We start from the raw sequence: 11,401 nt of genomic DNA on the forward strand, positions 1-11,401 counted from the left end.
TTTGGTGACGCACACAACCAAGCACAAGAATGCATATGGAAAGAAAGACAAGGATAAAACACGGAGACATCACTGGGAAAGGAGGGTTACGTGTTGAAGCTCGACACACGAACTCATTTAGCGTAACATGCTTGAAGTAACCACGAGAGCTGGCGGCGTGAAAACTAGCATCGTCGCTTGTGCAGACGGAATTGGAAAAAAAGGGAGGGTGCCTTGCCCGAGATTCTGACGCAATCTGAAATAGAAGTTCTCTTCTGTCAGTGTACATCAATCTAGATTTGCTGCAGCTTCATGGTGCAGCTGCGAAGAGAAAAAAAAACACTGCTGCGCACGCGTATAGCGTACTCCAAGACACCACGAGCGCTGAAAGCCGAATTAATATGATATGTGTACAGTTGTTGTCTCCTTCACCTGCTGTCGTGTGGCTTCTCCTTCCCTCGCCGAGTGGCCTCCCCCTCCTGCGTCTCGTCGTCGTCAGAGCTGACCTCGACGACGCTCGTGGAGCTGCGTAAGAGGTGGTGGTGGCGATCCATCAGATTTACCTCAGCTGTGTCCGCACCATCACCATCCCCCTCCTCCGCCGGCGTCACCTTCGCCGACTTCGCGTTCGCCTTAATTGCCGCCGCCGACGGAGAATGGTGGAAGAAATCTTCAAGGGTTCGCCGTGCCGGTGCTGGCGCCGGTGGCAACAACGGAGGAGACGCCACACCCCCAGAAGAGTGAGATTTGCATCCGCCGCTTTTTGAGTCCGCCAAACCTTTCTTCTCCGCCTCGTCGTCGTTGTTGATGTGGGCGCTGCTGCTGTCGACGGGCCTCTGTTCGCCCTTGTCGAACACCTCATCGTCCGCTTCATCGCCACTGTCGACCTCCACCACAGACAGCGCGTCATCAACAGCTGGCCGCGCGCGCTTTCGCTCCCTTCCTTCCGAGGAGCTCCGCTGTGTCGTCTCTTTTGAAGATGCGCCGTGCGTGGCGGAGATGTCGGCAAACATATCTTTCAACGATCGCTGGGGCAACTCGACGGCCGCAGCGCCACCATTCTGTCCTTCGGCCCCTTCGTCTCCTGCACTTCGAAAGCGGAGACCAATAATCGAGAGGCCGATCACACGCAGCGGCGGCATCGGCACTTTACTGTCGTCCTCCGTGTCGTACGGCGCCGTCGCTTCCTGTCGCTCTTCTTCACATGTCGCCGTTGCTGCCGTTGTTGCCGCTGTTGACACGTCAAGGTGCTCCGTCGAAGGTGCTCGAGAAGACTTCCAGTTCCATTTGAAAGGTACGATGTCCACCTTGGTCACGTCCCGCATCAGCATCTCCAACTCACGCAGTCCATACTCCGCCAGCATCGCCGCCCCGTCGATCTCCACCGGCAACGCGGTGTGTCGACGGTAACTCTGCGAGCGCCACCCATGCCGCCTCTCATCCTCGGTCACGTATGTGCTGAAGTACACGACGACGCTGCGGCCGCTTTTGTAGTAGCAGGACTCGTAGTGGCGGAAGCGGTGCCACAGCTCAGCCGCTAGCGGCGGCATCCACAGACGCGCCGCCCGCCACGACTCGCACGAGGGGTGGAAAATCTTGCTGGCCTCCATGGAGCGCGGGAGAGCCGGATCGGCAACCTTGTCGCCGTGGACGCCGCGAAGGCGAAAAAACGTGTACTCTGCCACGCCGGAGGGGCTCCTGTCACCACCGCCGTGGATGACCCTATCCGGTTCGGTTGCGTCTATCCTCCTTTGCTTTGTACGCGCATGCGCGACGCTGCCTCCGCCATCCTCGTCGTCGCCGCCATCGTCGTCATCGCCAGGTGCAAACGCGGAGCTATCCAACGCGTACAGCTGCGGCAGCGGCACCATCCACAGGTCACGGCAGTCCGTCGCACCGCCGCACACCGCGCTCACCGCAGCACCGAACTTCCCGCCAAACCCGCGCAGCCGGGTCAGTGGCAGCTCGAATAGAGCACTCGCGCTGCGGTCCGGCAGCAGCAGCGTCTGCTGGTTCGGCTTGTGCGTCGCACTGATGCACTTCGCCAGCACGCGGTTGTGCGCGATGCCGGCGGAGCAGTCGTAGTGCAGCTCCGCGTAGATGCGCTGCCGCAGCCGGTGCACCACGCGCGACGCCGCACACAGCAGCAGGCAGCGCGCCGCGTAGGCACCGTCGTCGCCGTCCACGCAGAACCCGCGGCTGCCCTCCACCGCACGCCCGCGCTCCCCACGCAGCAGCGCACGCATCGGCGCGTCGAAGACGGCCTCCAGCGACGTCCCCCGCTCGCCAAACCACGCCTGCATCTCCGCCCGCCGGTCCCCGATCAACCGCGTCGATGGCTCCATCACGTCCCGCAGCGCGTCCAGCGCGACGTCGGGGCCGCCGGCCGCCGCACGCACCGCCGCCAGCTCCCGCTGCGCCGCCTCCGTCACGTCGATGTACGCCTCGTCGATGCCGGCCTTCCCCACCACCACACCTGGTTCCGATCGCAGAATCGCAAAGATCAGCCGACTCGCGTGACGGTATGGCTCTAGCGACACCTTATGGGTGTTGATCCTCGGTGCGTCGGGGTAGCCGTACTCCAGCTCCCCAATCATGTAGGTCGCGATGTGGCCCATCTTCAAGTCGGGGTGTTCCTTTCGGACGTCTTCGAGGGTCTGCCGGAAGCGTCGCACACCGAGGGCGCGGGCTGGGTAGTTGACAGCGATGAAGCTGCCCCACTGTACACAAACAAAAGGTGTTGTCCGGCAGTCCACGCCGAGCCGCACCGCCTCCACCTGGGCGTAGAAGCAGTCCATGTCGAGGTGCGCGATGCACCGCATGTCCGGTGGCGGTATGGGGGGAGGGGGGGAGGAGGGCATGAAGGAAGCAGACAGAAGGGATAGAGGGAGTTAATACAATAGATGTGTGTATTGAACTCTTTTCTGCTGCTCGTCTATGAGTGTGTTTTGAGAAAGGGTCTCAGAAAGAGAGAGAGAGAAACGATGCGGCACACACACCGGCTAAGGTGCAGCTACGCCGCCATGTGGAGCTGATCGGGACAAACACTCCGTGACCGCGGCGAGGAGAAGCTGCTGAGTTTGAGCTGTGCAGCCGGTAGAGGCGCCTGACAACGTTGGGTGCAAACGGGGAATGAGAGAAGGGAGAAGGGAGAAGGGGAAGTACGGCTACATCACAGAGCATAGATTGTCGCACAACGCATGTGCCCGAGAACAAATGAATCCTCAAACACATAAAAAGAGGAAAGAGAGAGAGGGGGGGGGCGAAAACGTGTGCACGGTGCCCACAGTGCTCAGAACGCTCTTCCGTGGCGGTGGTTGACCCTTCGTCCCCTTCAACAAAAAACTCAGTAATGTCTATGTTGTGTGTGCCGGAAGACTCTCGCAAGCACGCAAGCACATAGACTACGTAGTAGTGGAAATATTAAAAAAATAGTAGCAGCAGTACAGCACCGATCTTTTAATCGATGATGACCGTTTCACAGTCCTTCCTCGCGCGTTTCGCCGCGCGTTCCACTCCCACATCAGGACTGCTGTCGCCGTCGCATCTACCGCCTTCAACGCAAGCCTCACCGTCCTCCACCCCCGCAGTGTCTTCAACCACCACCGCAGGAGAAGGTTTGAAAGAAGAAAGGGGAGGGTGTGTGGTGTTTTCCGAAGCCGTCTTCACCGAAGTGGAAAACGGTGTTAGTGATGTCTGCTGCTCTACTGTCTTCCCTTCAGCTTTCGTCTCCGCTTCACCTTTCACTTCTCCGAGAACGTGACCAGGCCGGCTAACGCGGACAGAGGAAGGCGGTGGCGAAACGGTCTGCACCGCACTCACGCAGCTCTCCGCAGCGAGGACCACCCGCTGAGAGGGCAGTGACAACGACACGACGTCGCTGTCTTGCACAGAAGCGCCGTCGTCGTCAAAAGGATCGAAATTGCTGCTGGTGCTGCTGTGGCAGATCACTACCTCGCCTTTCCATTCATCATCCTCTTCATCGGCAGAGCTATCAGAGATTTGCTCTGCCACACGCACCGTTGCCGCTGCTGCTGATCCTGATGGATTCGTTGTCGCCGTCTCATCCGCTGTCAATGAAGAAGCATGAAGGAACGAATGAAGCGTCCGCTGCCGCGGTGGCTGGCGATCCGACTTCGCTCCGGAGATGGCGGAGAGCGACGGCACGAGACCCATCGCGCCAGAGTTGTCCGAGACGAAGCCACCCATCGTCAGCGTCACCGAGTCCGCCGACACGGCACCACCCTTCTCGCGAAACAAACTCTGAATCTCCCGCTTCGTAACTGCTGCAAGGATGTCCGGCTGTACCACGTCCGGGAGCGCCACCGTGTAGTTCATCACACCTCCCATCCTTCGAAAGCCCTCATTTCCAAGCTTTATATTCCAGTTTCGGCCGCGGAGGTGGTACAGAGCTGTGAACTCGTCATAGCGGGAGCACAACTCGCCGCACAGCACCACGACCCACCGCTGAATCGTATCGACGGATGAGGTGAGGAAGCCGAAGTTTTTAGACGCGATGAGGGTCTTGGACAGCGGGCGGTTCACAATGGTGTCCTCCGCTACCCCACGCATGCGATAATACGCGTCGACGGACAAGTCGTGCGTCACAAGACCGTCGTCGCCTAGCACCTTCTGCGTGAAATGGGCGGGGCTGCGTCGCGGCCTTTGTGCGTTGACGCTGCCTCCGCCATCCTCGTCGTCGCCGCCATCGTCGTCATCGCCAGGTGCAAACGCGGAGCTATCCAACGCGTACAGCTGCGGCAGCGGCACCATCCACAGGTCACGGCAGTCCGTCGCACCGCCGCACACCGCGCTCACCGCAGCACCGAACTTCCCGCCAAACCCGCGCAGCCGGGTCAGTGGCAGCTCGAATAGAGCACTCGCGCTGCGGTCCGGCAGCAGCAGCGTCTGCTGGTTCGGCTTGTGCGTCGCACTGATGCACTTCGCCAGCACGCGGTTGTGCGCGATGCCGGCGGAGCAGTCGTAGTGCAGCTCCGCGTAGATGCGCTGCCGCAGCCGGTGCACCACGCGCGACGCCGCACACAGCAGCAGGCAGCGCGCCGCGTAGGCACCGTCGTCGCCGTCCACGCAGAACCCGCGGCTGCCCTCCACCGCACGCCCGCGCTCCCCACGCAGCAGCGCACGCATCGGCGCGTCGAAGACGGCCTCCAGCGACGTCCCCCGCTCGCCAAACCACGCCTGCATCTCCGCCCGCCGGTCCCCGATCAACCGCGTCGATGGCTCCATCACGTCCCGCAGCGCGTCCAGCGCGACGTCGGGGCCGCCGGCCGCCGCACGCACCGCCGCCAGCTCCCGCTGCGCCGCCTCCGTCACGTCGATGTACGCCTCGTCGACGCCTCCTTTCTCCACCTGCACGCCCGGTGCTGAAGCTATAATGGCGAAAAACTTTCGGCTGGCGAGGCGGTAGGGTTCAAGCGAGATCTTGTAATAGTCTCGCGTAGGGTTCGGGTGATACTGGCTGACTGATTCCCCCACTCGGTAGCTCGGGGAGAGGGCCACGACAAGGTCAGGGCACATCTGTTTCGCCTCAATGGCGTTGTGCTGCCCGCGCTTAATACCGTATTTTCGGGCCGGGTAGTTGACAGCGATGAGGCTTTCCCATTGAGAGAGAACGAGAGGAACGGTGCGGCAGTTCACGCCGAGCCGCACCGCCTCCACCTGGGCGTAGAAGCAGTCCATGTCGAGGTGCGCGATGCACCGCATGCCGCCTGTGCTGTCGGCATGCAGGTGTGCCGATGAAGACGTAGAACTCATTCGTCGCTGTCACCTTATGACTCGCCGATGAAAAGAAAACTATGCAGTTGGATGCAATGAAAGACCACAAATGGCGCTTGTAGCGCGAGTAAACGCTGTCAATGAGCAGGAGAACAAAAGAGGTGGGTGTGGGTTCCTTTTATTGCTGTGGTGGTATGCGTATTTGTGTGCAAAAGGAAAGGAATCTAATGTGCTGCGGTTATGAGTCGTGCATTCATGTCTCAGGCGAGTGAGATGCGTGAAGGAGCGAGTTAAACGCTTATTGTATCGCGTTTTATCACGCTATGGACGGCGAAACCGTTGAATTCTTAAGCAGAGAACTTTGAGTTCATAGCATTTCTTGTATAAGGATGTGTACCACTGCGTGTAGAGATGTGTCTCGTGCAGCTACCTCAAAACGGAAAGAGTGTCCGCTCTTCGTCAGTTTTTTCATTGGCAGAAAACAGGAAGACTATGAGTCGTGTAAGAACAAATCGGAAGGGGGCACAGAAGAAGGCCGCCGTAGTAGTCATGTGCTCTTGCATGGAGTCATTAAACGCTGCAGCAAAAAAAAATGTGTCCTTCTCATGCACGCTGCGGCGCTGAAACACGAATGCCAAAAAGCGTTCTCAATTATTCATTTCGAGAACGCTGACATGAAAGGTACTCAACGGGGACGCAAATGCTGTTTACTCTTACGTTCTTGTTGGCGATAAACCGAGTAGAAACGAAGTCGAGAACGCGAGTAATGCTACTGTCGCGCTGCACACACGCAGGCAGGCAGCCACGCGGCAAACAAACAAAAATGACTCGGATCACGAAAGAAAGAGGGGGAGAAAGAGGGATGCGCTCTTGTCAATAAAATGAGTTGAGAGGCAGGAAAATAAGACTAAAAAAGAACAGCACAAAGACTTCGTTGACGGTATATATATATGCATGTATCGCAGAATTCAAAGAGCGTTTGGAGTTGGCAATGAAACGACAGACACACAACAGCGGTGATGTCGGTGTCATGACATGCACAGCTCCGTTTTGCCAACAACAAAAAAATGTCTTTCCTTTTTTTACCTTTCAACGCAGGACAGATTGTCGATGCCGACTGCACTTGGGCTGGTGTTTCTCTTCTAACGGATGCGAAGCAAGAAAAAAAAGGCGAGAAATACCCCTTGTGTTTTCTCCCTTCCTTTTTACGAATGGAAGCTCCTCCGTGATGCACTCGACCACCATGACAAATTTTTTGTTGGTAGTGGTAGTACTTTCAACTCTGCTCTCTTTATCGTTTTGTGTTTCCACACGCATTTTACGGGCCAGTTTCATGGTACATTTGTTGTTGCGGCCGTTGTTTTTGTCTTCGCTTGCTAGCTTCACCGTTTTCTCCCCTGTCGAGCTTATGTGATCACCGTCGGCGCCTCGCGGCCGGTAAAGCTCTCCATCTGCGACACGCTCAGCGCGATCTCAATCAACGCCTTCAGCGCCATGCCCGCTGTCGGAAGTGTTTTGGCCGCCAAGTGCGCCTTTACCGTCTCCGGGTCCATGTATTGCTCCAAGTACAGCCGAATTGTCGCACCAGAGGAGCCCGTCCCGCTGAGGCGCAGCACAAAGCGGGAGCCATCGTCGAAGAGAACCCGCACACCCTGCTTCGTCGAGACGGAGTGATCAATCGGGTCGGTGTAGCTGAAGTTGTCGATCGTTTTGCAGGCCACGCCGTTCAGCGCGGGCACATCCGTCGACGTCGTCGTCTCCACCTTCTCCATCACCGCGTGTGCAGCTTCTGCGTCGACCTCTTCGTAGTCGTAGCGGCAGTAGTAATTGCGGCCGTAGGTGGCCCAGTGCTCCTCCACGATTTGCTGCACGCCGATCAACGGTGCGCCTCCCGTCACGGCTGCGTGGTGGTTGCGCTGGGCGAGAATCGACAGCCAAAACAGCGAGGCCCAGACGCCGTCCTTTTCACGGATGTGGTTGCTGCCGGTGCCGAAGCTTTCCTCGCCGCACAGCAGAGGGTTGTAGTCGACGCCGCCGTACACGTCTTTGCTGTCCATCAAATTGCCGAAAAACTTCCAACCGGTGGGAACCTCGAAGAGGGTGAACCCTTTCGCGGCGGCCACGCGGTCCACCGCCCCGCTGGTGGGCATCGACCGCGCGACGGCCCGCAGACCCCCGACACTGGACTTATGGAAGAAGGGCACGCAGTCCGCGTTGGCTGCCAGGACGGCGAGGGAGTCGGACGGGTTGACGAAGAAGCGCGCGCCGAGGATCATGTTGCGGTCCGCATCCCCGTCGAAGGCCACCCCGAAACTGGGGATCGAGTCGAACCTTTCCATGGCTGGGTTGATGCTGCCGTCCGGCAACAGCCCCATCACATGCACGATGTCCGACGCGTACGTTAGGTTTGGGTCTGGGTGGCGGCCACCAAAGTCGGGCAGCACGTCTGTGTGCCGCAGCGATGACTTGGGCACGCCGAGGCAGCAGTGGTAGATGTGCTCCACGTAGGGGCCGCTGACGCCGTGCAGGCTGTCCGTATGCAGTTTGAAGTCTGGCCGCTGCACAAGGTGCTTGATGGCATCGAAGTCAAACACCTCCTGCATGTACGACACGTAGTCCTCCAAGCTGTCGATGATGTCCACCTCCATGCCGCTGGGCTGGAAGGTGTGGCTGCCGACGGTGTTCAGGTCCACGTCGGGGAGAGCAGCATCGATCTTCACCTGCGAAATCTTCACCGTTTCTTCGAAGATGTCGGCGGTCAGCTTCTCGGGCGCCGGGCCGCCGTTCTCGGAGTTGTACTTGATGCCAAAGTCTGCATTCGGGCCGCCGGGGTTGTGGCTGGCGGTTAAGATGAACGCACCGGTCGCACAGCGGCCCTCCGGGTCACGACGGCGGCGGATGATGGTGGAAACAGCCGGCGTGGACAGCATCCCGTGCTGTCCCACCCAGACCCGGCGCACACCATTTGCGGCTGCCACCTTCAGAACCACCTGCACCGCCTGCGGCAGATAATAACGGCCGTCACCGCCGATTACGAGAACTTGTGGCACGCCGCCGTGGCGCTGCAGGGCATTGAAGGTGCTCTGCACGAAGTTCGCAATGTAGTTTGGCTGCTGAAAGACGGTGACCTTCTGGCGCAGGCCCGATGTGCCGGGCTTTTGGTCCTTGTAGGGCGAGGTGGCGACTTCCATGGTGGCTAACGGTACAAAAGGCAAGCAAGCACGTGATAATTTGAAATGATAACGAAACGTTTTCGTCGATCTTCCTCCTATTTCTCTGCGTGTGTGTGCGCGCATGTGTATGTGATCCATCACAGGTGGAGATGAACGGGATCGCATAAACAGCGAACAGAAGAAGTTGCATTTGTGGAGAGAAGAAAGAAGAAGGAACGAAAAGAAGAACCTACGCAGAATCATGCGGTACTGGTGTTCCCTCGGCAAGTTGTACTGCCTGCTCGCCGTGGGAAGAGCTCGCTTTCCTTCCCGAATAAAAAAAGCGGCAGTGTGTGGATTAAGCATATGTTCCATTCAAAATACAGAGCGTGCTTTCTTCTTTGGTTTATTGCATTTCGTGTCGCTTCGTGTCTTTCGCCTGCGCTTTCTTTTCCTTTTCCCTTCTGTGCTCAGTGTGTGTTTGTGAAGACGAAGGAAAGGGGGTTGCCCGTGCTCTCACGGCACTTCTACGCCAAAGACCTCCTTGGCACGCCGCCGCACGCCGTCGTTAATCGCGGCCGGGTAACTCGCCAACACCTGGCAAAGCTCCTTTGGTGGAAAATCGGTGTGGTGCAGAAGTGCACTCAGCAAGTGCGGGCTGCACTTCGTGCCGCTGCGGATACAACCGCGAAACACTCGCAGTGCGGCTTCCCAGCCTGGCGCTGCATCGATGAGGAGACACGCTGGAAACACGTCCAACGGAGGCGCCGGGCGTGAGGGAGACGTCGCCGTGTACCGAATACCGCCCTCCGGTACGAGGAGATGCAACGCCGTCACGACATCGAATGCCTGGGTGTCACGAACGTCCGTCGACAGATGCTTCATCGTACTCCTCTTATTTGCCTTTTCAGCTGGGTTGTTTGTTGGGAGTGCCGGCCGCGCCGTCACCAAGCTGCGCGCCGCGTACTTCTGAAATTCACTTAACGGGAAACGATAGTAGAGCTGCAGCGCGTTCTCCCACTTCCCCTGCGCCGCCCACTCCCTCCCGGCAGCGCTTAATTGGACCTCATCCAGTCGAAGGCCGCGCGCGAGAGCAACGGCGATCTGACGTGCCACCGGCTCGTCCGGGTGTGCCGGCAGACGATACCACGGCCGCGCGTGCTGCGGATGCAGCCGGTAGAGCAAGTGTGCTGGCAAAGCAGTCCGTCGCACCGTGTCCAGTGCGATCTGCATCGATGTGGCGGCGCCAGTAGTGGAGCTGCCAGACCAGTCGTGCAGCTCCCTCAACGCAGCCTCCCAGCTACCGCGGCTCATCAGCCATAAATTCGTTTGCTTTTGTAGTACAGCACTCGTCTGGTTGTGCGTATCTTGCCTTCGAACTTCAACGCGGTCCAAAACTGCCAGAGCCTCGGCCCACCTTTGTGGGCACACGAGGCCCACCGCACGTGCGTACAGCAAGGCCAATTCCGGCGTTAGCCGAGATGCCTGCACCAGAGACAGCACCGTTTCCATCCGCTTTAAATATTCATTCTGACTGGTGGAAACGGTGGCAGATGGTGGTCGCGAGAGAGCGCGCAGAGCAGCGCAAACACTCACGGCAGAAGGCGCGACAGCAGTGAAGGCCTGTTGTACCAGTACCGCCTCCTCTGCCTGCGCACGCTGCAGCAGCGCCTGCCGCTGTAACTCTCTTAGGCGCGCGAGTTCACGGCGGTCGCGGGCGGAGTACCGGTGGTGCTGTGCGCCAGCAGGGATGGCCTCTAACTGCTGTAGCTTCTCTTCCACGGACGACATCGGTTCATCCAGTAAAGGAGACGGCGAGGTCGATTTGCTCTGGTGATGGATATGTCCCTTTCCTTCTTCGGTCCCGGCCCACTGGGCAAAAGACCCAACATCGTGTAGAAGACTGTGACGTAGTGCACGCAGGGCGTGTACTCGCTCCGCGCAGGCACGTGGAGGTGGAGAGGGCAGCGACGACAGCAGCCGCGTCGCCGTCTCCCAGCTGCACCACTGCGTGGCGCTCAGAAACAGGCGTCGCTGCAGTTGGGCAGTAGATGACAAAGATGGAGAGGTGGAAGGTGGTGAGGGGGTTATGGTGGATGTGAAGGATGGTGTACTGTGTGAGATCTCAGCCGTCTCGTTGTTCACCCTGCTCACCTTCTCCTCAAGTGCTCGCAGCATCGCGCCTATCGTGTCCTCAAAGACGTCAATTGGCAGCTGCGGATGCCGGGCGACGGTATCAATCGTCTTGCACACCTCCTGTGTGTGCCGGACGGTGTCCATGGGACGTAAAATACACAGCGCAGCCTCCCATGAGTGCGCGGCGGCGAGTTGGGCGACGGCAACGCAAGCGTGTCGAGTGGCGGCCTCGGTAGAGTTGGTGTGCTCCTGCAGCGCCATCAGCCCACGCACCCATCGCCCGGAGCGGGCGCACTCAAGCGCGAAGGAGGCGATGGCGGACATGTCGGCACGAAGTCATATTCATAAGCATCTGAGGTGCAAAACGAAAAGACTCTAGGCTCGGGGGGGGGGGGGGG

General features: G+C 58.9%; 4 protein-coding genes across 4 annotated transcripts; all 4 read right to left on the minus strand.

The window, feature by feature from the left end:
• Positions 1 to 407: 407 nt before the first annotated feature.
• ABB37_06354 (putative DNA polymerase eta) lies at positions 408 to 3,086 on the minus strand (the record flags this gene model as incomplete). The annotated part of the gene is made up of 1 exon (XM_015804649.1): positions 408 to 3,086. The coding sequence occupies exon 1, from the start codon at positions 2,838 to 2,840 to the stop codon at positions 408 to 410; it is 2,433 nt and encodes an 810-aa protein (XP_015656627.1). The 5' UTR covers positions 2,841 to 3,086.
• Positions 3,087 to 3,438: 352 nt separating this feature from the next.
• ABB37_06355 (putative DNA polymerase eta) lies at positions 3,439 to 6,170 on the minus strand (the record flags this gene model as incomplete). Its single annotated transcript, XM_015804650.1, has 1 exon — positions 3,439 to 6,170. The coding sequence occupies exon 1, from the start codon at positions 5,752 to 5,754 to the stop codon at positions 3,439 to 3,441; it is 2,316 nt and encodes a 771-aa protein (XP_015656628.1). The 5' UTR covers positions 5,755 to 6,170.
• A 951-nt stretch (positions 6,171 to 7,121) lies between these two features.
• ABB37_06356 (putative phosphoglucomutase) lies at positions 7,122 to 8,992 on the minus strand (the record flags this gene model as incomplete). The annotated part of the gene is made up of 1 exon (XM_015804651.1): positions 7,122 to 8,992. The coding sequence occupies exon 1, from the start codon at positions 8,904 to 8,906 to the stop codon at positions 7,122 to 7,124; it is 1,785 nt and encodes a 594-aa protein (XP_015656629.1). The 5' UTR covers positions 8,907 to 8,992.
• A 391-nt stretch (positions 8,993 to 9,383) lies between these two features.
• ABB37_06357 (hypothetical protein) lies at positions 9,384 to 11,327 on the minus strand (the record flags this gene model as incomplete). Its single annotated transcript, XM_015804652.1, has 1 exon — positions 9,384 to 11,327. The coding sequence occupies one exon, from the start codon at positions 11,325 to 11,327 to the stop codon at positions 9,384 to 9,386; it is 1,944 nt and encodes a 647-aa protein (XP_015656630.1).
• Positions 11,328 to 11,401: the final 74 nt, after the last annotated feature.

This window comes from Leptomonas pyrrhocoris, assembly GCF_001293395.1.
Source record: "Leptomonas pyrrhocoris isolate H10 chromosome Unknown, whole genome shotgun sequence".
Classification (NCBI taxonomy): domain Eukaryota; phylum Euglenozoa; class Kinetoplastea; order Trypanosomatida; family Trypanosomatidae; genus Leptomonas; species Leptomonas pyrrhocoris.